Source organism: Macaca mulatta, chromosome 8 (assembly GCF_049350105.2).
Source record: "Macaca mulatta isolate MMU2019108-1 chromosome 8, T2T-MMU8v2.0, whole genome shotgun sequence".
In the NCBI taxonomy this organism is placed as follows: domain Eukaryota; kingdom Metazoa; phylum Chordata; class Mammalia; order Primates; family Cercopithecidae; genus Macaca; species Macaca mulatta.
Window position 1 is genome coordinate 84,126,822 of NC_133413.1, and position 26,024 is coordinate 84,152,845.

The following is a 26,024-nucleotide window of genomic DNA, read 5'->3' on the forward strand; positions in this document are numbered from 1 at the left end:
TACATGCTGAAATTATGAAAACCTCTTCACAATATACTATCTACCACCTATCTTTCCCTAAGTAAGAGTTTTTCAAACTGTAAACCTAGCACTGTTTTCCAGCAATGGTTCAAATGTTCCATTTTAGGACTTGATTCTAGACTTTATTTTGGGACACAGTCTTGCTCTGTCTGTTGCCCAGGCTGTACTACAGGTGTGAGCCACCTCATCTGGCCTGTTCTTTTCTTATGCTTTTTTTTAAAAAAAGAGATAATGCTACAGATAAAAAAAAATTTGAAAGTTTTTCAAATATGTTTTCTTTGATAGTTATATCTGCTTTTTGATGTGACTATGTTAAGATGGCAGAACTTTCTAGAACCTAAAATCTGTCAGGGTTTAAAATCAAGTAAAAACAAGTAAACTACATTACTAATATGATATTTTACGTATGTACTCCCAAATGTGTTTACATATAAAATTTTATATTAGAATAAAATCTAAAGTCCCTTCCATCTCAAAGGAGTCAGAATTCTTTTAATTTTTATTTATTATTATTAATATTATATTTTTTTTTGAGATGGAGTCTCGCACTGCCGCCCAGGCTGGAGTGCAGTGGTGCGATCTTGGCTCACTGCAAGCTCCGCTTCCCAGGTTCACGCCATTCTGCTGCCTCAGCCTCCCAAGTAGCTGGGACTACAGGCACCCGCCATCACGCCTGGCTAATTTTTTGTATTTTTAGTAGAGACGGGGTTTCACTGTGTTAGCCAGGATGGTTTCGATCTCCTGACCTCGTGATCCGCCCGCCTTGGCCTCCCAAAGTGCTGGGATTACAAGTGTAGGCCACCACACCCAGCCCTATTTATTTTTTTGAAACAGGGTCATCCCGGCTGGAGTGCAGTGGCGGGGTCTTGGCTTTGCACCTCCACCTCCCTGGTTCAAGCACTTCTCCTGCCTCAGTCTCCCAGTAGCTCAAATTACAGGCACCTGCCACCATGCCTGGCTAGTTTTTTTTTTTTTTGGTAGAGACAGAGTTTCACCATGTTGGCCAGGTTGGTCTCAAACTCCTGACCTCAAGTGATCTGCCTGCCTTGGCCTCCCAAAGTACTGGGATTACAGGCATGAGCCACCATGCCCAGTCAAGGAGTCAGAATTCTTAAATGGCTTACTCAGTTGTATATATAGTTGAGGGCATAAATAAATTTATTAATGAAATCTATGACAAAAACAAACCAATATCCAGAAGACTATGGGCCACCACCACACATTAGTCCTACTTACAGGGACTAGTCTTCAAACATTACACAATAGCTTTTTTCAAAATAAAATAAAGATTTGTAGGCAAAAACATACCAGGTATTCTGAAATAATATATGTAATGCCTACTTCACTATCTGATATGTGAGTCCATCAATAACTGTCAGTTTCCTCCCTAGTTTATCCATATATCCCCTAAATGCAGGCCCCTATTATGTCAGAGCGATTTTTTTGAGTATGTAAAATCTTTTACATGCAGCATTCCACATACTGTTCTTTCTTAAGAGTTGCCTTGGGTGAGAAAAGAACAATACATATGAAATTTCAGCCACTGTCATTTGTGGGAAAATAAAAAATCTCCTTAGATATAGCTGGATTCTGGAGAAAGGGAAATGCTGGAGTCACTTCAACATGACTTGGAATGAGTATAGGTATATAGCTGCCATCCACCTGAAGAGTACTATAATTAATTATATGTCATCAAATGAAAAATCACATCATTGCCAATCTTTTCTAGCAAAAGGAAATGTAATACATCTTTATATGAAAAATAATTTCTTCCTTCAAATACTTGATTTTTCAAATAATTCCAAGTAGTAGAATTTTCATGTTGAGTTGAAATCTCTTCTGATACAAACAGAAAAGGTTATCAGTTCTACTTGGGAAGGACACAAAATGATAATCATCTTTTTCTGCACCATGATGGCTCATTTCAGATCTATATTAAAGTTTCTTTGGTTGGAACAGCTCTTACTGTGTTTGTATATTACTTATATTTTGTTTAAGTATCTTGTGTGTCTTACTACGTATGCACTGGTGCATACAGTCTCCAAATGAGTATCACAGCAATATAGGGTGGGTGGTTAGACCCGAATAGTTTATGCAGTAATAATGGACTGTTTTGCTCAAGGCCTGCTTGATTCTTACCTGTATTACTGTTACTCATTGTGGTTTTTATATGCACCAGGATTTCCTTCTTCAAACGTAGTATTTTTTTTTTTTTTTACAGGGTTTAAAATTTCAGTAAAATGAGTTGATCTACAATTCTGCTGGTTTTTATGGAAGTTCAGGTGTGTGTTATGTTTGCATATCCCTTGGACTTTGGCCTGCGTATCAAAGTCTAAAGATTCCAGATAAAACAGGTCGCTTTGCATAAACTGGGGCTGCCCACTGGAAGAACAAACCTGAGTGTTAATGTCACTAAAGGAAGACCAAGCCTTCAGGAGACTTCTAACACATACTTAGATCTCTCCAGGGTCCTTGGAAGGTAGTAGAGGTCAAATTTAAGAGAGCTTTCTAAGAATTTTTAAGATTTTAATGGCAAATCAGAGCAGCATCTGCTGACCAAATCCAGAAATGTGTTTTGCTCATTGTAGTGTAAGTAATTTCTTACGCTTTTATACATTTGTTTAATAGCCTACATGAACATTTGGTCTCAGAGGCAACACAGTAAGTTATGTTTCAATGACAAATTTAAAATGAGGGAAAACACACAGTTGGGCCCTCCATATCCATGGGCTATGCATCCAAATATCAAAAATATTAAAAAAGAATTTAAAAATAACACAAAAAAGCAATACAGTATAACAATTATTTATATAGCATTTACATTATATTAGGTATTATGAGGCATCTAGACATGATTTAAAGTATAAGGGAGGATGTGTGTAGTTTATATGTAAATACTACAACATTTTATATAAGGGACTTGACCGTCCATGAACTTTGGTATCTTTGGGGGTCCTAGAACCAATCCTTCCTGTAGATACCAAGAGACAACTATATTCCTAAGTGTGGGTGTGTATGTACATGCATTATTTCTTTCTCCATATTATCCTAAGAGAAATTTACAAAGTTGTACTTGTATTGATCTCTTAACAAAAATGAATACCTTATTCTAAAAAAAAAAAAAGCTGCTGCAAATAGCCACCTTGATGATAACTATACCGATTGGAAAACATGAGGTATAGGAGAGATAAGAATAAATAGGAGAAAGGTTGATTCTCAGATTCTCAGGGAGACCAGCCACCACCCTTGACTTCCACCAGCCCCATCCCAATGTAATCTAAGCTAAAGTCATATTGTTAAAAAATAAATAATTAAAAGAAGCCTGTGGCTACAAAAACCTGCTATTATCATATTGAACTCCACAAAAGGAGGCATATCAGTTGAAATGTATTAACCATGAATTATATTTGAAAAGGAAAATTTTAATTTAACTGGACAGTCTCATCTTGCTGGAAACGGCATGATTATAATACAATAATGAAATGCCCCTCCATAAAACACTCCTTGATTTTGGATAATAAACTAATTATAGTTTAACTAAAACACCAACTAAGTGTTTCTTTATATTATTTATGTGAGGAAAAAAACCTAGTTTGTTATACTATACTCGGAAGGTTTCACAAACAACACTGTTTCAGTGGATGATGCTCACAGAAGAGGCAAAGAATAGCAAACTGAAATGAAATCCATCTAGAAGGGATGATTTACTAAAATAATCCACTTTCATTTTCAACCTAATTTTTAATGACTAGTTTAAACAAAGAAACCACTTATATCTAATTAGCATAGAAAAGCATATTAAAGATGTGAAAACGTAGAATAATGCAAAGTACAACATGAAACAAATTCTTTCACTTCAGTTCAAATGCACAGCATTTCAAGAGTGTCTTTTGCATAGTAAGTTTTTTTAAAAAGCTGAATGATTTTGAAACATTTTGCCATTGTAATAAAAGAGTACACAATAAGGAACCCTGAAACACTATGTAGGACTACAATTTTGAATGAGTTCTTATAAAATGTGTAGAAGTTACAGAAGCATACGATTAGGCTGAACAACAAAGTCTGAAGTTCACAGAACTATTAAATAAAACATTTAAAAGAATATAAACAAAATGTATTAATACTTGATAATATTTGAAAGAAATAAACATTCATTTCTGACAGAGATCCAAAAGGTTTGATTCTAAAATACGATAAAAACTTTAGGTGAGACCAAACAAGAATAAAAGAACTGCTGAGAATGTGTAAGTGTCCAGTCACATTCTGCTCTCTTAAGTCAGTTTTATTAATAACTTTAATTGTATAATAATTTTACCTATTTTGTAGGTTTAAAAGAATTTGAGCTTGGATACCTACATTCAGTTGATCAAAGTAGCTTTCTGTAATTTATAAATTCAAATTAAAGACTGGGTGATGAAACAAAATTAAAAGTTAAAACAACTTTGTTTTCAATACACTCACATATTTTTACTTTGTAATACAATATAGCTGTCACATACAATGACTCTAGTAGGCTTAAATCAAATTGGAATGGGCAAGGACAGCCAAAGAAGGGTTTACACAATATTCAATAAGCAATAGTATCTGTTCAGTTTGCAATAAAATAAAAAAGTTCTAACCTAGAAACACAGAAAAAGAATTTATTGTGTTTAAGTTTCCGAAATAAAAGTAACAGAATAGCACATAATCTGTAACAAGCTGGTCCTACAATTTCTAATCTGCAGTCCAATTAAAACATTTAAGTAACAGAAACAATCCACATGTTTTTCTACCAGGTAAATATACCTGAGAGGGTAACCACAAAGAACCTTCTGCTGCGACATTATGAAGAAGGGCTACGCATGTGGCCGGACTAAGCCATTTCCCAGAGATTCTGCTCACTGCTTAGCTGCAGGTAGTGGTCCATCAGTGACACAGTATTTTACATCAACACCAGCTCATTCAACCAAGGAAGCACAGTAATATTTTAAAATCACCTGTTTATATTCATTAGTATGTAAAAATCACAATACACAGATTTGGAAACGTATAACGTGTCCACAAAAAAAGAGTGTATTTTGTCAGCATAAGCTTTTTAAAAAGGCTTAAGCAATGCAATAATGAGGGAAGCAGACTCTACGTGTTGACTACAGTGAAGATATGTTAAAATTATAATTACTCTCATTGCCAAGAGCTTAGAAATAAAAACAAATTTAAAAAATTAAGATGTTCCGGTAGCAAAATTACATCTACTGTAACAATAGCTCCAAGCAAAAAATCAATTCAGAGCTTGAATGCAATTTGTGCTTTGTTTCTATAAGAATGCAGTGTTACTCTCAGACATTTCTAAATGACTAGATTCATAAATAAGCAGTGAATTTCTTTTCATCACAATTTATTTCTAATTCATCCTATGCAGATTATAGACAGAACTAAAAATTACTTAGCTTTTTTCCAGTACTTTATATAAATCGAGATCTTTTTTAACAGTGATTTATTGTATTTCTCAAGGTAAAACAACAAAAACAAATTCTAAAATTATAACTTTAAATTAAGTGGTTAAAATTTCAGATGACAGAGCCAATAACTGGTAACAGCTTCTTTAAGTTCATATTAAGAGTCCAATTAAAAACACTAACAACTACCTGGCAATAATTTGAAAGAATCAGAAGGGTTCGGTGAAGGGAAAAAAAAATCCAAACATGCAAAATACCCCCCAAAACACATGACCTTCTTTTTCATTTTATAATCTAGACTTGTAAAATTTTTATAAATACATGATCATTCTACACAATACAGATCTTCTAGAGCATTTCTAAAGGATATTACAGTTTTTGGTCTTAAGGAATAAAGACTAAGATGGAAAAGGAGATGAAAACAGTGAAATCTGAGAAAGCAATACTCTCTCTACACACAAGCTGTAGTTCATCCAGTCAAGTTAGCGGTTACAGTTCAGTACATGATTTTCAAGGCAACTAAGAAATCAAGACAGATATTTCCCTTTCCTAGAGTTAACAATTCTTTTAAAAGTTCCGATGTATCCATAAAGGAGTGCTGATTTTTGTGGGGTTTTTTCCAAAAGGAAACAAAGAATAAATAGGGGAAAACAAGTTTCCATCCCTAAAGTCACATACACAAGTTAAGTTAAACTATAAGCTAGTTTTAGACTACCCAGTGAAACAGAATTGTTGGTACCATCTGAGGCAGATGCTACCCTCCCTAGTCAGTTCAAAACATGATCCAGTAAAACAAATACACATTGTTATGCCTCAAACAACTATAAAGCATTTCATTATTCTTCAAATATCATGTTTAATTAACTCCTAAGGTAACAGACTTCTAGAATGTTGTATCTTAATGGTGTACCTGAATCAATACTAGCAACAGAATGCAAAATTCAAAACTACAATAAAGGTAAAATCATCATAAAAAGAAATTCAATCCTTATGTAAAAAAAGGGAGAACTGAGGGTGAAATACTAACACCAAATGTCTGAAGGCAGAATTTTTGTTTGTGGAAGACAGAGTGAAGAGATAGATGCACCTAATCAAGACCAAGTGGAAGACAGTGAAGAGTATGAAAAATGCTTAAAAAAGAAAAAGAAAAAGAAGAAGGAAAATGGCGAAGAGACAGGCAGCAAAAGAATTACTAGACAGATCAAAAATAAGAGAAAATGAGGCATGTGCATACGGCTCTTTTTTTGTCTGTCCTTTGTGTTCCTAAATAACTTAAAATGTAAGTGGCATGTAGGCCATACTAGCAGGCAAGAATGAGCCTTGTGATGGATAGAGATGAAGGATCTGAGGCTAATGAATTGTTCTGTTTTTTTTGTTTTTGCTTTTAATTCATACCTGAAAGCCTTGAATCCTTGCTAAATATTCCAGTTGTTTTGAAGGTTGTACTGGAGAACAAGGGGGAGTAGGAGAACTTCCTTTTAAACCTATGGCTTCAGCTGTAGAAGATGTTCCGTTCATAAGGAGTTCCCTGGCAATTGTAGCTGAACTATTCGATGTGGGAGATATACTGAAGAAAGAGCTTGAAGGTTGGTTCATATCTTTGGGTGACAAATAGCCCAGTGTAGTGCCAGAGATTACTTTGTGGCGGCTGGCTTCCATCTCTTGATAAACATCAGGAGACAAATGAAGAATTCCTTTTGGAGCTATAAATAAAATGAAGAACACTGTTATTCCACTTAATTAAAATAAAAACACGTTATAGTATTAACTCAATGGCTTTACTTGGTGTAGTAACAAAGAAATGAGAAATACTGGCAATCAAGTATCTTTGTCATACTGTAGAGGCAACTGCAGTTTCTATTAAAAGGTGAATAATGTCTGTTTCAATTTTCCTAAAATTAGAAGTTTAAAAAATCCAAAAAAAGTGGTTTCAATGGGACTTGTGTGTAGTAGGGAAGCTATAAAGGGACAAGGGAAACTGATGTGTGGAAGTACACTGGGGGAGAAAATTGGGAATGTGCAGTGTCTTCACCCTGCATTTTAATATTTTATATCTCATAAAAGAGGCATGAAACCCCAACACATAGAGCAATTGAGGCACATCAGGTAAAATAAAGGCTTAATCAGACCAAATTTCTTTGGAGGTACAAATGCATGTATTCAACAGCCCAGTGGTCCTCTCACCTCCACAAGGATGTCCCACAGACAACTCTAACTCACAAACACATAAAAAAGCAAATGGGTATCATCTCAAAACTAGCACTGTCTCTAACTCGCTTTGCTCATACCACCATGTAGCTGCTCATGACCCGACCTAGACTCCTGGCAACCATCTCTGATTTACTCACAAGCAAGTAGTTATCATGTTGCTCAAACATCTCAAGAATTTGACCATTGTAGGGATTATCTAGTGCATTAATTCAAGCCAGGCCATGGACAGGTTCTGTCCTCTGTCCATCAAGAGGAGTGGGGGCTGTGTCATCAGCTGATGGAGCTCAAACCATACTAGAGAAACACTTTCCTTTGACTATCATTTGTCTCAGAGAAGTTTCAAACCACATTTCAACCTGCTTATTCTAATGTCTTTTGATCAGATATAATTTTCAAATGATATTATCTTTTAAAATTATTGGTAAGTCACCACTCACAGAGATGTGCTCTGAGAGACACAACTTAATTCCCTGTTCTTGCCCCTTCCTCTCCTGATGCTAACCTTCTGATTCAAGCTTTCAGTGTTTCTCTGCTGCTAGTATTCTCAGTGTCCATTTCCCAAAATGTGTTCTATAACATAGTCCCCAAAGAAAATGGTTCCATGATAAATAAAAATTGAAAATAATGCAAATTACATAATACAAATGCCTTTTGCGAAATTAAAAATACACATTAGCATAGTGAAGAATCAGAAACCTCAAAGAACAAAAATCTATTCAACTTGGTTTAACCCAGGATTCCAAGTTTACTTTATGTCCAAGCCTTTGACATAGCATGAATAAAACAGCTAACCCTTTGGGAAATGCTGGAGGCTAGCCCAACTCTCCTCTGACTGAGTCATTTCCAGTGACCTGTCTTTGAGATTGATGATCTTTTCTTCTGCTTGACATTGTCTGCTATTGGATCCCTCTGGTAAGTTTTTCAATGTATTGTATTCTTTAGCTCCATGCTTTCTGCTTGGTACCTTTAAAAGTTTTCTTTTTGTTGAAATTCTCACTTTTTTTCATGCATTGTTCACCAGACCTCAGTGGGAATGTTTATAAGGATTACTTTGAATTCTCTGTCAGGTAAATCATGTATCTCCATTTCACTAGGGTCAGTTTCTTGAGATCTATCTCATTCCTTTATTTAGAAAATGTTTTCCTGTTTCTTCACTTTTCCGTGATTCTCTGTGTTTGTGTCTGCACACTACATAAGACAACCACTTCCCCTAGGATTCATAAACTGGCCTCATACTGGAGAAGATCCTAACCAATCAGCCTGGACAGAGATTCTGGAGGCCTCTCAAACTTTTATGCTAGTGTAATCCACTTTCTTTGTTCTTGGCAGTCCCCAAGCATCAGTCCCTTGCTTGTCTCAGTTCCATAAGAGCTCTGAGACAAGCAAGACTGAAGCCAATTCTTCAGGCAACTCCCAGATAAGTTGGGTCACTGGATACATGGCACACCTCTTTGACTCTCCAGGAAAAAGCTGAAAGCTGGAGCTTTTCAACTATTAGCTTTGTGCTGGGCTGAGCAGGGGATAGTGACCACCACCACCAGCCATCTCTGTCTTCATTGGCCCCGGGGTTGCTAAAATATGCCATGTCCTGTCAGCACTCTGAGACTTGCCAGACAGAAGCCAGTCTTCTGGGTAGCCCCAGAAAAGCTAAAGCATTGGATGCATAGTATACATCTTTCCCCTTCCAGGCAGAAAGAAGCTGGGAGCTGGGGGTGGGGGGTAGTTGTCTTGACTGTATGGCCCTGCTAATTAAGATCTGGCTGGTTTCATGCTCACCTGGCATACAGGAGCCTCTTAACTGGTTTCTGGATTTCTCATAAAGAAAATCTGTCTATAAATTATTATTGAATTGCTGTGTTCCAGGACCTCCTATTCTACCATCTTGCCAAGGCTAGAACATTCTCTTACTTAAAGGTCTTTCACCAGTTTATCAGTTACACTAGAGAACCCAAACTCCTTAGGATAACCTAGGAAGCCCTTAATAATCTCTCTCCTACTTATCTCTCTATCTTTGTCTACTAAATATTTCATGAAGATCCCATGCTCCAGTCACACAGATATATCCAATACTCCAGGCTGTCTGATTCCAACACATCTTTATTTCTATCGTTCGATTACACACATGCACATACCCTCTTAGTTGAGCTCCAACTGCTACTGTGCTAGTTAAGCTTCAGGCATCCTACCAACCAATACTGTCCAGACCTCAAGTCATGCTCAGTCTATCAGGGGCGGAATGAAAATGGATAATACAATGTGATAGGGGTCTCACTAGAGATGGGTGGAGAGAGCAGTGGGAATGGGAAAGGAGAAGTGCTAAAAGCTCAGGGAAGGCTTGCTGGAGATGATGATGACAGTGAATTTCAAAGGATGAGGAGAATACAGCCAAGGAGGAAGAGGACTGATAACAGATGGCCAGCAGGAGCAAGGGCAGAGACCTGGAGAGTTCGTGTTCTAGGAAACCTCAGGCCATGCCTTATCACAAGAGCATACAGAGAGTCAGAATTGCAAATGCAGGTGGGGGCACACAGGGGCCAAGGTAGAGGGAACTTTATCCTGATGCCATTAAGTATAAAAGAGTTTTGTAAGTTTTTTAAAAAAACCTTTAAATAGCTTAAAATAATACAGACAGCCCTCTGCATGCATAAGTCCCATATCCCTGGATTCAACCGTGAACAGAAAATATTTGCAAAGAGAAACAATAACAACAACAAAAACAGCAACAGAAAACCCCACACACAATAAAAAATAACAATGCAACAATAAAAAACAATACAAATTCAAAAACTAATTACATCATATTTGATGTTGTATACTCTAGAGAAGATTTAAAGTATACTGGAGGCCGGGCGCGGTGGCTCAAGCCTGTAATCCCAGCACTTTGGGAGGCCGAGACGGGCGGATCACGAGGTCAGGAGATCAAGACCATCCTGGCTAACACAGTGAAACCCCGTCTCTACTAAAAAATACAAAAAACTAGCCGGGCGAGGTAGCGGGCGCCTGTAGTCCCAGCTACACAGGAGGCTGAGGCAGGAGAATGGCGTAAACCCGGGAGGCGGAGCTTGCAGTGAGCCAAGATCCAGCCACTGCACTCCAGCCTGGGCGACAGAGTGAGACTCCAAAAAAAAAAAAAAAAAAAAAAAAAAAAGTATACTGGAATATGTGCATAGGTTATATGCAAATATGATGCCATTTTCTATCAGGAACTTAAGCATCTGTGGATTTGGGTATCTATAAGGTGTCCTGAAACCAATTCTTCATGGATATCAAGGTCTTCATGGATATCAAGGGATGACTGTATATCAATTCTATTTTATGTATTTTCTTTATTCCTTTATGTTAGCTTTCAAATTCTCTACATTAACATGTGTTAGTTTTTTTATAATGGGGAAAAAATTTCAATATTTTTTTACAAGAAAACATTATGCACAGGAAAAAATTAAGATAAATTTCATCAGCCAGAGAACATTAATTGCAACATTTTGCTTTAAAAATATGTTTTTAATCCTGTTTTATCTATGCACTTTTTAGCTGTTGTTTACTTGAAAAAACAACTTAAATACATAGGAATACCATATGATCCTGTCATTGTTTATAAAACAATATATTTCTACTGCTAATACTAAAAGTATAAAATTTCATTATATGAACTGTTTCTGTTGTTTTGTTTGTTTGTTTGTTTTTTGAGACGGAGTCTCCCTCTGTCGCCCAGGCTGGAGTGCAGTGGCGCGATCCTGGCTCACTGCAAGCTCCGCCTCCCGGGTTCAGGCCATTCTCCTGCCTCAGCCTCCTGAGTAGCTGGGACTACAGGCGCCTGAACCACGCTCGGCTAATTTTTTGTATTTTTAGTAGAGACAGGGTTTCACTGTGTTAGCCAGGATGGTCTTGATCTCCTGACCTCGTGATCTGCCTGCCTCTACCTCCCAAAGTGCTGGGATTACAGGGAACTGTTTCTTTAAACAATTCCATATCATCGGACATCTATCTCCAGTTTTTTGCAATTATAAACACAGTGATGAACATTCTTATAACTTAATTCTTATTCACAAGAAAATTTATTTCCTCAAGTTAGAAGCGGAATTGCTAGCTGAAAGGATATTTTAGGGTTTTTGACACTAACAAATTGCCCTCCAAAGAAGTTATACCAATATCAGACTCCCACAGAGACACATGAAAGTACCTTGTTTCCTATTTTGATATTGGAAATTACTATTTAAAAATCTTAAGGCAGGGCACTGTGGTTCATGCCTGTAATCCCAGCACTTTGGGAGGCCAAAGCTGGCGAATCACAAGGTCAGGAGTTTGAGACCAGCCTAGTCAACATGGTGAAACCCCGTCTCTACTAAAAATACAAACAATTAGCTGGACATAGTTGCCGGCACCTGTAATTCCAGCTATTTTGGAGGCTTAGGCTGGAGAATCGCTTGAAGCCAGGAGGCGGAGGTTGCAGTGAGCCAAGATCGCACCACTGCACTCCAGCCCAGGCAACTCCGCCTCAAAAAAAAAAAAAAAATTTGCCAATTATCAACAGTAACAGAAAGCAGGTCAGTGATTGTCTGAGGAGTAGAGCTGGTGGGAGTGACAGATTGCAAAAGGGCATGAGAAATCTTTTGGGGAGATGAAAATGTCAAGACTGATTAAACTGTAGACATTATGTGCAGTTTATTATACTTCAATTATACCTCAATAAAGTTGTAAATAAAATTTGCCAATTTGATAAATGGAGTGTCATATTACTGATTTTTGTTTTTTACTATCTGCATAAACATTATATATATTTTAAAGAATAACTTAAATGTTACAACTCTAACTTCTATACTCAATTTTAAAAAATCAAGAAACTTAACAGCATTACTTCAGTATTGTTATTATACAGGACTAATGGGTTTGCCAATAGCAATATTATAAAGCAACAAAAATGCTCTCCACACTCTAGAGAGGCATTACCTCACAGCATAAGAACGTGGAGTTCAGGCTCTCTTATTCTACAGTAAAGCCTGAGTCGACTTTTCTTCACATATCAAGATTACTTTCTACAGAGTTCAACTAACAGACTAGTCATAGAAACAGCATAAAGACATAGATTTATGTGGTCAAGAACTGAATGACTTTTAACTTGAACATCAGTAACAGTATTTGGATGGGTCATAATTCATTTAGGATCTTCCTGTTGTAAATTTAAGTTGCTTTACAATAGTATAAAGATCTAAAAGTAGAATCAAAGAGTAATTTAGGGTATGCATATTTAAGGACCTTAAATTTATTTTGCCAATTAGGTTTCTCCCAAAAAACTACCCCAATTCATACTTCTATTAGTAGGATGTGATTGTTTTCCCACACTTCTCCCAGGACGGGTTTCAGTTACTCTAAATAATCACTGCCACTCTACAATAATTCATTGTTAATTTATTTTTGTTTGGTTACTGCTCAGGATAAACTTTTTCTCATGTAACTACTTTAGGTCTGTGCCTTCTCTGACCTCAATTTTGCTCATGGACTTCAACCACTACACTTCCCTCGCTCAGGCTTGTAACATCCATTATATTCATTCACCCTTTATCTGGAGAGGTCCTGAACCCATTCTGCCATTATCTATCTTTTGTCCCTGATTTTGCCTTTGATGCTCCCATCTTGGTACAGTCTATAACCACAGTACACAGCTACAATGCAGATACAACATGGGCACTGTTCTAGTACCTTACTTCTCATTTAATTCCCATAACAACCATATGAAATGGGCATGATTATTTTCCTTAGAGATGAAAAATACTGAAGCATGGAGAAGATATGAAACTCTACCAAGGTCATACGGATAATAAGCAGCAATGCTAGAATTTGACTCCAGGCAGTCTGACTCTAGAGTTTGAATACTTAACCATTACATTAAATAGCCTCCTAAAAGAACAGGTAGGAAACTAAATGCAACATCCCACCAGCTCCAAACCCCTAAGGCTTAATCCAGTAAGTAAATGCCTGGGGTTTGCCCAGATTGGCTCCAAGGATGACCCATGTCATGATGGTTGTCCCTAGATGTTCCAGAGATAAGCTCACCAAAATCTCACTGAAGTATATGGAGTTTATACCTGATTTTAAAGGTCTAAAGTTGCCAGGGACTGTGATATCTTATAAGAAATGCCCACTTGACAAGTTTTTGCTCAGTAGATCTGTGCTTCTTTCAGATGGGTATGTGAATCCTCTGGCATACAAATCTTCCCGGAGCATCTTTATGGAGCTCCAGTTCTTACAGAGGAGTTGAAGGGGGAGTTCTAAATTGGAGAACTCTTAAAAGGTTTTATAAGCGAACTCGAGAACCTTGCCTTTCAATTATCACTGATGTCGTAACTCTTTCAGAGATGCTGAAGAAGATAAATGTTTATGAGTAGCAAGTGGTATCAGAGGTATTAAAACACGGCAAGCCAATGCAGCAAGAAAGATAATGCCACTGATCCAAATGGTTAATGCCACTCCACTGGAACTCCCAGTTTCTCTCAAAGTCCTTGGAATAGGCATAGCTATTTCACAATAAAATAATTTCTTTTCATTTTTCACAGCAAAGCTTTGAAAAAAAAATCTTTGTTTCAATTGCCAGCTTGAATTTATGCCTCAATAATGTTGGACTATAAATTTGTTTATAAATACCCGACTATCCAATAATACTCAGGTTCACTTTGCTACAGTGAGGTTTTCACAATAAAAAATTATAATTAAAAATTCTTAAGAACTAGAAGCAGGGGCTTCTGGTTCAAAACTGTTAATGTGAGAAAAGTATGAACAATAGCATGATTATCCATCTTTAGTGATTTTTAAAAATCATTTATATGAGAACTGGTAGGCTCCAAGTAAGGTCTGTAGTCTAGTTCATTGTATTATGACAATTTCCTGGTTTTGAAAATGTACTATAGTTATATAAGACATCGCCACTGGAAGAAGCTGAGTGACGGGTACATGCAACCTCTTTGTACCATTCTTACAACTTCTTGTGAGCCTACCATTATTACACTTTTAAAAGTTTTTTTGAAAGCACCGTTTTATGCTGCTCTGGGCCTCTCCCTCAATATAGAGATCCCGGAACAGCGCAGTGCTGGGGACACCAAAGTGGGAAGGACTGGCGGCAGCACCAGTCCTAGATATAGCCCTGAGGATAAGCAGGGCTGGCACTGGCAATGCCTGCTTCTTGACAACTTTGCTCACAGCCTTTGCCTAATGCACAGGCCCTGGCTCCCCAGGCTCTGGGTGCTTGACTTTTAGCTACATGAAAGCAAGGGAGATCCTGATGGCAGCGCGGGCCTCATAGCTGGGACCTTGTTCTCTCCCACGGTAGCCTGAGGCCACGTATTAGGTAAGAGTACGTGTGACCCAAGGGAGCCTACTGGACCACCATGGTCATGTCCCTGAAGGTCAGGGACAGGTGAAATGCATCCTTGGCATGCTCTTTAGCTCCTAGACTGATGTGAGCTACAGAAGTCCCCCTTCCTGCTGCCCTGTTGTTGGGATCAAATGGAACAGGTAGTATTTGTATGTGACTCCACCTCTTCTTTTACATACAGCTCACTGCCAATCTGGTCTTCCAGCTGAGACCCTCAGACCCTTAGTTCTGCCTAATTTTTAAGCCAAATATACAGTACTTATGAAGTCAAAAATCAACAACGCAAAATTTAAAATAAACTCTTGTGGACAACTAAAAAGAGAAAATGTTGGCTAAGAGCAAAACAATGAAAACAATCAAAAACTAGGTAAATAATTTGTTAGAGATTTCTTCTTAAGATCAGTTTCAGAATCACCTTGGAAACGAAAAAGAGACACTAAAAAAACAGTCATTACTGAACAGAATTTTTTTTTTTTTTTTTTTTGAGATGGAGTCTTGCTCTGTTGCCCAGGCCGGAGTGCAGTGGTGCGATCTTAGCTCACTGCAAGCTCCGCCTCCCAGGTTCACACTATTCTCCTGCCTCAGCCTCCTGAGTAGCTGGGACTACAGGCGTGCGCCACCACACCCGGCCAGTTTTTTATATTTTTAGTAGAGACGAGGTTTCACCGTGTTAGCCAGGATGTTCTCAATCTCCTGACCTCATGATCCAACCGCCTCGGCCTCCCAAAGTGTTGGGATTACAGGCGTGAGTCACCACACCCAGCCAAAATGATGCATTTTAATGTGCTCAAAAAGCATAACCTGAACAGTGGTGAAATTAACCTTGTTCTTACCCTTAAAGTTGAACAGAAGCACTGATTTTGTTAATTTGTGCATTTTATTGATCTTTTTTTTTTTTTTTTTGCTACATTTAACATAATGATGTATGTGAAGGGTTCTTAATTTGGTGAATGTTTATTAATAAAATTACCGACAAAGAACTTTTCAGGAAGATGTTTGCCTTTTGGTGAACACAGTACCACAGGGAAAATGCACACAGTCCAGTCTTGCCCCCAAAAAGGCAGAATCCCAGGTCATGATACAGCATCCAGCATACCTCCGAGAGGAAGGAGGAGGAATACAAAATAGTAAATAATACATATTCCTCAAAACACTAAAAATGAACAGAAACAACAGCAATAAAGGTTCTTCAAAAATGTTTTAAAGATCAATTTATGATGAACTGGGAAATGCCTTTGGAAAGCTTGTACCTTAGTCAAATAAAAGTGTGAGTGAGTTTTCAAATTCAGGACTGGCTGCTATTTTTTCTTTAAAACAGGAAAATGAAAAGCATGTGATAACAATATGAACCTGGGTATGGTGAATAAATTCATCAATCATCTTTTTTTTTTTTTTTTAAACCTTACACAAATGTAATAATTTACACTTTTGCCAGAAATTTTCTTTAACAAGAAGATTCTGGAGCCCAAAATGAGTCATGCAAATCAAAGAACAGTCTGGCACAGGCGTTATTAATAGTGATACAAGGGCCGCTAAATAGTTTGAAATAGGTTGACTTCACAACAAGGGCAGTGCACATTGTATATGACTCAGAGTCAGTATGGTGCATGGAAGTGATTGGGGAGTTCAGGAATTCCCCAGAAGCACATTCACCACTCATCTTAATAATAAGGAAGATTTCACTTGGTTGGCTTATTTAGTAGAAATCTTTTCAAGGCTCAGCTTTTCAATAAAGACACACTGTGACTACTTCTACCAAGTAAGACAAAAAAGTTGCTGTGAAAATGTTTGAGAGCAGCTTGTGAGGATAATGAGTCATCTTCAATTTTTAGTTTATTTAAGTGGGGTTAAAATGTTGCTCGTAAAATAAAGATCACCCTTGGTTGTTTCTTCTCAGAAAAACTCCATTAGTTATGATTTCCCTAAGACAGAAAAACACCAAAAATTGGATTAAACAAGTCTGACATATGACACAAGTGACCTGATCTCTCAGCAGGAAGAAACACATACTGAAATGTCTACCGCAACAGCTTCCAAACACTGCACCACAACACTCCTCTGCCAGGATTCCTATTGCTTGTTCCAAATGCTTTGCATATATTAGTTTAGTAATCCTCACAATGACCCCCAAGAAGTAGGGACTATGCATATCCCTATTTTACACTTAAAGGCCCTGAAACACAGGTAATATGACTGGCTTAAAGTCACAGCCAGTAAGTGGCAGGTGTGGGGGCCAGTATCCAGGCATCTGGCTACAGTCAGCACGTATAACTACCTTTCAGTAGTAAAACAAATAACAAACCAAGAACTACTGTTCTTGTATCTATACATTTAAGAAGTTCTGGGCATTTGGATTCTTGAAATATTCTAACACCATGATAGAGACAAGAAACTGTCAAGATATTGAACTTCATTTCTTCATTTCAGACCTATTTTCTAGGCTTGATGAACCTCAGTCTCTCCTCTCATAGTAAAAGGAAAGATGGAGGCCAGTGCAGTGGCTCACACCTGTGATCCCAACACTTTGGGAGGCCAAGGCAGGAGGATCACTTGAGGCCACAAGTTTAAAACCAGCCTGGGCTATACAATAAGGAGCTGTCTCCACAAAAAATTAAAACTTTAGCTGGGCATGGTGGCATGCACCTGTAGTCCCAACTACTCAGGAGGCTGAGGCAGGAGGATCCCTTGAGCAGAGGAGTTCAAGGCTGCAGTGAGCTGTAATGGCATCTCTGCACTCCAGCTTGGACACACTGTCTCTTTAAAAATGACAGAAAGAGAGAGACAGACTGACTGAGATTTTCTCATTGTAAAACCACCCATTGGGAAAAATGTAAAAATAATGCACTTGGCCATTTTCACAATTCTGTTTGTGGGAAGAAAGTAACTTCAAATATTAGGTTCACATAAAGAAAAACTTAAGCACAGCCTTAGGATGAAAGAACTTAACCCACAAAACACTTTCTTACAATTCTCCTTACATGATCTAATTATGATTTAACAATTTACTAAAAATTAGTCTATATATTATTCAGAAACTTATGGAAGATTCCACAATACTGTTAATAAACACAACTAACTGGAACTGTATAAACATTAAGTACTGGGCGGGGTACAGTGGCTCACACCTACAATCAGCACTTTGGAAGGCTAAGGCAGGAGGGCTCCTTGAGCTCAGGAGTTTAAGACCAGCCTGGGCAACACAGCAAAACCCCATGTCAAAAACTATATATTTTAAATAAAATATATATATATTAAGTACTTATCCAATTTTTAAATTTTCTTGTAAAAATAAATTCACTTTTTAGAACCAGGAAAGAAGCAGCCTAGCAAGGAAGAAAATTTAGACAAAACACACCTTAGTCCAGCCAAATACACACAAAAAAACCTGTTCTCCCACTTTTATCTATGTATCAAAGGCAGAGAGGGACTTTCACCCTTGCAAAGCTGTAACAAGTCTCCCCAACTTCCCTGATGTGGCAGTGTCAGAAAAAACTGAGTAGTGTCAGTGGAGATCATGTAGGGACACTAAACTTCTATCCCTACCTAGCAGTAATAGGATCCCCCCTCCCCTCCGTGCTGGAGTGGTGTCAGGAGAGAATAAAGGAGAATCAGAACTAGTGGGAACAAGGTCACCTCACTATGGTGTCAGTGGAGACCATATGGGGACCAGAATTTCCACTCAATCCAGGGTTGGGGGTGGGGGAGATGGTATGGCTATAACAGCGCAACCTGTTATGGTGACAGGACTGTTCTGTATCATATTTATAATAATACCTTAGTTGTGACATTGTACTACAGTTCTGCAAGATGTTACCAGAGATAAACAAGGCAAAGTGTCCACAGGATCTCTTTATATTAATTCTTACAACTGCATGTGCATCTACAATTTTCTCAAAATAAAATTTTTATTAATTATATTTTAATTTATCGTAGAGACAGGATCTTGCTATGTTGCCCAGGCTGGTCTTAAGCTCCTGGCCTCTCACTTCAACCTCTCAAAGCATTGGGATTACAAGTGTGAGCTACCATGCCTGGCCATCAAAATAAAAAGTTTAATAAAAAAGAAGTCTTGGGTGACACCAACAAGAGGGTAGAACAGGAAGTCCCAGCCCTTATTCCTCACTCATACATTGATTTAACAATGACATACAAACCAATATACCTTTTTGAGAATTCCAGAATCCAGTTAGGAAGTTGCAGTACCCCAGAGGAGCACAAAGCCAAGAACGGCCACACTGAAACATGTTAAGAACAATTTCACTTTACCCACAGTAGCCCCCTAAGTCAGCATAGCTTAGTGCCACATAGCTTAGTGCCAAGAGACAGCATTCCAGATCACAACTTCTCCCCTGGGGTAAAGATGAGTAGAATGTGCATCCAACATTTTAGGTTTTGAAGGGCTTCCCAAAGGACTAATTTTTGTCTTCCTTCACTTGGAGTGCTGACAGAACCAGTATATTTTGAATAGCTGGGACATTTAGTTTTCCCAGCACGATTTGTTGAAAATGTGGTACCATACAGCATGGAATACTATGCAGCCACAAAAAAGAATGAGATCATATCCTTTGCAGGGACATGGATGGAGCTGGAGGCCATTATCCTTAGCAAACTAACACAGGAATAGAAAATCAAATACTGCATGTTCTCACTTATAAATAGGAGCTAAATTATGAGAACACATGAACACATAGAGGGGAACAACACACACTGGAGCCTATCGAAGGGTAGAGGGTGGAGGGTGGAAAGAGGTAGAGGATCAGGAAAAATGACTAACAGGTACTAGGCTTCATACCTGGCTGATGAAATAATCTGTATAACAAGCCCCCATGACACAGTTTACATATATAACAAACCTGCACATGTACCCCTGAACTTAAAAAAAGAAAGTTAAAAAAAAAGAAAATATACTCAGTGGGTCCTCAAATAATGTTGTTTTGTTCAACATCATTTTGTTATAATATTGATGAGAAAAAAATCAAATCCCACCTGGGGTCACTGTCTTATGTGGAGTTCTCATGTTCTGCCCATATCTGCATAGGTTTTCTCCAGGTCCTCCAGTTTCATCCCACATTTAAAACATATGCACATTAGGTTCACTGGCAGGTCTAAGTTGTCTCAGTATGAGTGTCGTGTGTGTGTGTGTATGTGTGTGTGTGCGCGTGCACATGCATGCACGCACGCACACGTGTCCTGGTATGGAATGGCACCTGTCCAGAGTTGGTTCTTGCCTCTGCTCCCTAAGCTGCTAGAATAGGCTCTGACCAACCTCAATCCTGAACTGGAATAAGTGGGTTAGAAAATGAATGACTAAATGAATATAAATTAATGTAAAATTAAAATCTGTAAAATGCATGATAATCATATAATAGGGTTTGGTTTGTGTCTGTACCCAAATCTCATGTGGAATTGGAATTCCCAGTGTTGGAGGAGGGGCCTGGTGGGAGGTGATTGAATCATGGGGGCGGACTTCCCCCTTGCTGTTCTCCTGATAGAGTTTTCACAAGATCTGCCTGTTTGAAAGTGCGTAGCACCTCTTGCTCTCTCTCTCCTGCCGGCCATGTGAATATGTGCTTGCTTCCCTTTTGGCATCTGCCACAATTGTAAGCTTCCTGAGGCCTTCCCAGAAGCAAAATCCTGAACAGCCTGCAGAACCATTAGCCAATTAAACCTCTTTTCTGTATAAATTACTCAGTCTCAGGTATGTCTTTATAGCACTGCGAGAACAGACGAATACATCATACAAATGCACAACAATAAACAACGCAGTACGAAAGAGTTCAGTGAGCCCACTATATTTGTTATTGTTTGTTTTTGAATTGTGTGGTGGTAGGAAGTACTCCTTACAACTTTCACTTTGCAAACATTTATTCTTCGATTTAACCCACCACCACTATGACTGCCGTCACTCACATTGAGTAAACAATTATCTTGTTTTTATTAAACTTTCTTAATTGTAAGTGTAAGCTCATTATTTATTTCAATGTTTAATACTGCAATTTGGGTCTTTATTGAGAAGTTTGGTGATATTTCTCTAATCACAAATATGTTATAAGAACTTAACTCTTGTTTATATCAATCAACCTATGGTAAAACTGATTCGTTATATGTCATTTCACTTAAAGTAGTGGTTTCTAAGAACCTATCAATGATGTTAAGAAAGAACTTATTGTAATTATTTTTTTTTAATGGTAAAGCAAAAAAAGAAGTCTAATGTTCTGTATTAACACAAAATGTAATAAAGTAAAAACAACAATAGTGCATTGGTAAATGCAGCAGACTAGAGCCCAGCTAACTGGGTTTCAGTTGAGGCAGCAGATATTCTCCTTATCACGTTTTCTTCATCTGTAAAATAAATTAGTCTTAAGGAACTTGAAAATCTCTTTCAGCTCTAATAATCTATGAATCATCTTAACACGAACCAGAAAGCTTGGAATAAAAGAACACACTTGAATAACATCACCCAAAAAGCCTGTTGAGTGTTTTTTAAATTTGACTATTACTAAAGTTTTTAAATCTTAAGAAAAATCAAGTAATGTAGATGGCTGTGTCACTGATGTAATAATAGTTAAAACAAACATTTCACAGTTTCTCAGCCATTTAGTGTTTTTACATGATCCACCCAAATATCAATCTGGTATCTGAAACAATAGTTTGAACATTTTCCATGTAATAAAACATCTTAAATGTTTTATAAAAAATCCTGGTACATGACATATAAAACATTCTTTCAAAATAATGCATACTTAATTTTAGTGGAATTTCTTAAAAACACTATTCTCTTTTTTTCCTTTAATTATCAGCAAATGATATATCTAGAAATACAGGTGCTGTCTAGTGGCAACTGCAGAGACCCTGGAGTCAGAAGACATGAGTTCAAGTCTTCACTACCTTTAAATAAGAGTGTCTTTAGACCTATTATAAAAACAACTGAGTCTCAATTTTACTGTATATAAAACATGAGGCTGGACATTCTCCAACCTTTTCACACTTAGGACTCCTTATGTTGTTTTTCTTCTATGCATACCATGCTTAAAGGATCTGTCTTTCAGACAGACTGCATTTATTAAGTAATAATAAATCATTTTTCCAAGACTGCCAACGTGAGATTCAGAATATCTTGAGGTCTGAATTCAAATAAAATTCTAACCCAAAGCAAAGCAATCTACTAAGAATAACTGTATTATTTCCATTAGGTTGCTGAAATACTAATTATTCACCATTATTATATTGAGTCCAACAATAACACGCTGAGTATCTCAGGTCTGGATGATACATAAATTCCTAGAATTCTAATTGTTATATGTTATAAACTACTCAAAAGATCATTAATACAGTGGGGGGGAAAAAGTGAAAATGTAATTCTTTCATTTGCTCAAATACTGAGCACCAACAATGCCAGATACTGTGCTACATGCTTTGCTTTTTAAGATTAAAAAAAAAGGCCTGTAATCCCAGCACTTTGAGAGGCCAAGGCGGGCAGATCACCTCAGGTCAGGAGTTCGAGACTAGCCTGACCAACATGGAGAAACCCCATCTCTACTAAAAACACAAAATTAGCCAGATGTGGTGGCACATGTCTGTAATCTCAGCTACTCGGGAGGCTGAGGCAGGAGAATCACTTGAACCCGTGAGGCGGAGGTTGTGGTGAGCCAAGATTGCACCATTGCACTCCAGCCTGGGCAACAAGAGCAAAATTCCACCTCAAAAGAAAACCAAAAGAAACAAAGATTTAAAAAATTGATATTTTTTTTCAAATAACACTTGTCTCTTATTTTTTATTTTTTTAAATGAAGTCTCACTCACTCTGTGGCCCAGGCTGCAGTGGTACAACTGTGCTCACTGCAACCTCCACCTCCCAGGTTCAAGCAATTCTCCTGCCTAGGCCTCCTGAGTAGTTGGAATTACAGGCATGTGCCACACCATGCCTGGTAAATTTTCATATTTTTAGTAGAGATGGAGTTTCACCGTGTTGGCCAGGCTGATCTCAAACTCCTGACCTCAAGTAATCTGCCCACCTCAGCCCCCAAAGTGCTGGGATTACAGGCATCCCACCTTTTCTTATTTGCTGGGTTGGGGGGAGTGGGGAGTTGGGTGGGATGGTGGTGTTTATCTTCTATATGGACTCGTCTTTCAAGAAGCAATTTCATCTTTAAAAACTACTGAAATCATCAATAGTATCAAAAAGGGTACAATATAGTGAATAAATACTTTCTAAACAAACGAAAGAATGAATGATGCATTAACATTATACAAATAAGTTTTAGGGAAACTATCCACACTGCCTTCCTGAACCTTAATAGTTTTCAACCATACAGTTAGCTCCCTGTTGCTTCTTTTAGTGCTTCATAATTGATGCTTTGACTACTCTCACACCTCTTATTTCTGTTGCCAAGCAAGGAGATTTTTGTCTTTTCAATTACTTGTACTCCATGTAGTATGTGTAAGAAGATTATAGACCAAGTACATTTTTATTCACATTTGTTTAAACACACATTGCTTTAAACTGACTCATGTTAAAACACAAGAAACACTCAATGATTAAGCTGGGTGCAGTGGCTCATGCCTATAATCTTAACACTTCGGGAAGCCAAGGCAGGACGACTTGAGGCCAGGAGTTTGAGACAAGCCTGAGCAACTCCGCAAGACTTTGTCTCTAGCGGGGGTGGGGGAGAAAAAAAGCTGGGTGTGGTGGCATGTCCCTGTAGAATTAGCTACTTGAAAGGCTCAGGCAAGAGGATCCCTTGAGCCCAGGAGTTCAAGTCTGCAATGAGCTATGATCACGCCACTGCACAACTGACAGAGATTTGCAAACAGAGCGAGACCCTGTCTCAAAAAAAAAAAAAAAAAAAAAAAGACAACGATTAAAACTGGCACATAAATAGTTAGATGAACAGAGGAGAATAGAAAGTCTGGAATAATGCCAAGTTCATAATCTTAGTATATGGTAAGAGTGAAGTCTCAATGCAGTGGGGAATAACGTTGGGTCCATACTTTCAGTATAAATAACAGACAGATCAAGACTTCAACATTTCAAAAAATGAAACTATAAAAGTTCCAGAAGATAATTTAAAAGAAATGTTTTGATTGGAGGTTCCAAGACGGCCAAATAGGAACAGCTCCAGTCTGCAGCTCCCAGCGTCAGTGATGCGGAAGACAGGTGATTTCTGCATTTCCAACCGAGGTACCGGATTCATTTCACTGGGGCTTGTCAGACAGTGAGTGCAGCCCACGGAGGAGGGCGGGGCATCATCTCACCCAGGAAGCACAAGGGGTCAGGGAATTCCCTTTCCTAGCAAAGGGAAGCTGTGACAGACAGTACCTGGAAAATCGGGACACTCCCACCCTAATACTGCGCTTTTCCAAGTCTTAGCAAACGGCTCACCAGGAGATTATATCCTGTGCCTGGCTCAGAGGGTCCCATGCCCACGGAGCCTCGCTCACTGCTAGCACAGCAGTCTGAGATCAAACTGCAAGGTGGCAGTGAGGCTGGGGGAGGAGTGTCCGCTACTGCTGAGGCTTGAAAAAAACCAAAGCAGCCAGGAAGCTTGAACTGGGTGGAGCCCACTGCAGCTCAAGGAGGCCAGCCTGCCTCTGTAGACTCCACCTCTTGGGGCAGGGCATAGCTAAACAAAAGGCAGCAGAAACTTCTGCAGACTTAAACGTCCCTGTCTGACAGCTTTAAAGACAGTACTGGTTCTCCCAGCACAGAGTTTGAGATCTGAGAATGGACAGACTGCCTCCTCAAGTGAGTCCCTGACCTCTGAGTAGCCTAACTGGGAAATACCTCCCAGTAAGGGCCGACTGACACCTCATACATCCGGGTGCCCCCTGAGATGAAGGTTCCAGAGGAAGGATCAGGCAGCAACAGTTACCATTCTGCAATATTTGCTATTCTGCTGACTCTGCTGGTGATACCCAGGCAAACAGGGTCTGGAGTAGACCTCCAGCAAACTCCAAAAACCTGCAGCTGAGGATCCTGACTGTTGGAAGGAAAACTAACAAACAGAAAGGACATCCACACCAAAACTCCGCCTGTACGTCACCATAATCAAAGACCAAAGGTAGATAAAACCACAAAGATGGGGAGAAACCAGAGCAGAAAAGCTGAAAATTCTAAAAATCAGAACGTCTCTTCTCCTCCAAAGGAATGCAGCTCCTGACCAGCAATGGAACAAAGCTGGACAGAGAATGACTTTGACGAGCTGACAGAAGAAGGCTTCAGACGATCAGTAACAACAAACTTCCCCGAGGTAAAGAAGGATGTTTGAACTCATTGCAAAGAAGCTAAAAACCTTGAAAAAAGATTAGACGAATGGCTAACTAGAATGAACACTGTACAGAACACCTTAAATGACTTGATGGAGCTGGAAACCATGGCACAAGAACTATGTGACACATGCATGAGCTTCAGTAGCTGATTTGATCAAGTGGAAGAAAGGGTATCAGTGATTGAAGATCAAATGAATGAAATGAAGTGAGAAGAGAAGTTTAGAGAAAAAAGAGTAAGAAGAAATGAATAAAGCCTCCAAGAAATATGGGACTATGAGAAAAGACCAAATCTACGTCTGATTGGTGTACCTGAAAGTAACAGGGAGAAAGAAACCAAGTTGGAAAACACTCTGCAGGATATTATCCAGGAGAACTTCCCTAACCTAGCAAGGCAGGCCAACATTCAAATTCAGGAAATACAGAGAACACCGCAAAGATACTCCTTGAGAAGAGCAACTCCAAGACACATAATTGTCAGATCCACCCAAGTTGAAATGAAGAAAAAAATGTTAAGGGCAGCCAGCGAGAAAGGTCGGGTTACCCAGAAATGGAAGCCCACCAGACTGACAACACATCTCTCGGAAGAAACTCTCCAAGACAGAAGAGAGTGGAGGCCAATATTCAACATTCTTAAAGAAAAGATTTTTCAACCCAGAATTTCATATCCAGCCAAACTAGGCTTCATAAGTGAAGGAGAAATAAAATCCTTTACAGACAAACAA

General features: G+C 38.4%; 1 protein-coding gene across 42 annotated transcripts in view; it reads right to left on the reverse strand.

The window, feature by feature from the left end:
* Positions 1-26,024, reverse strand: part of STAU2 (staufen double-stranded RNA binding protein 2) — a 332,176-nt gene that overhangs the window by 124,331 nt on the left and 181,821 nt on the right. For all 42 annotated transcript variants that reach the window (XM_028852747.2, XM_077943823.1, XM_077943834.1 and 39 more), the window contains one exon: positions 6,852-7,159. In XM_028852747.2, coding sequence (XP_028708580.2) covers positions 6,852-7,159 — 308 coding nt within the window. The remainder of the gene's footprint in view (positions 1-6,851; positions 7,160-26,024) is intronic.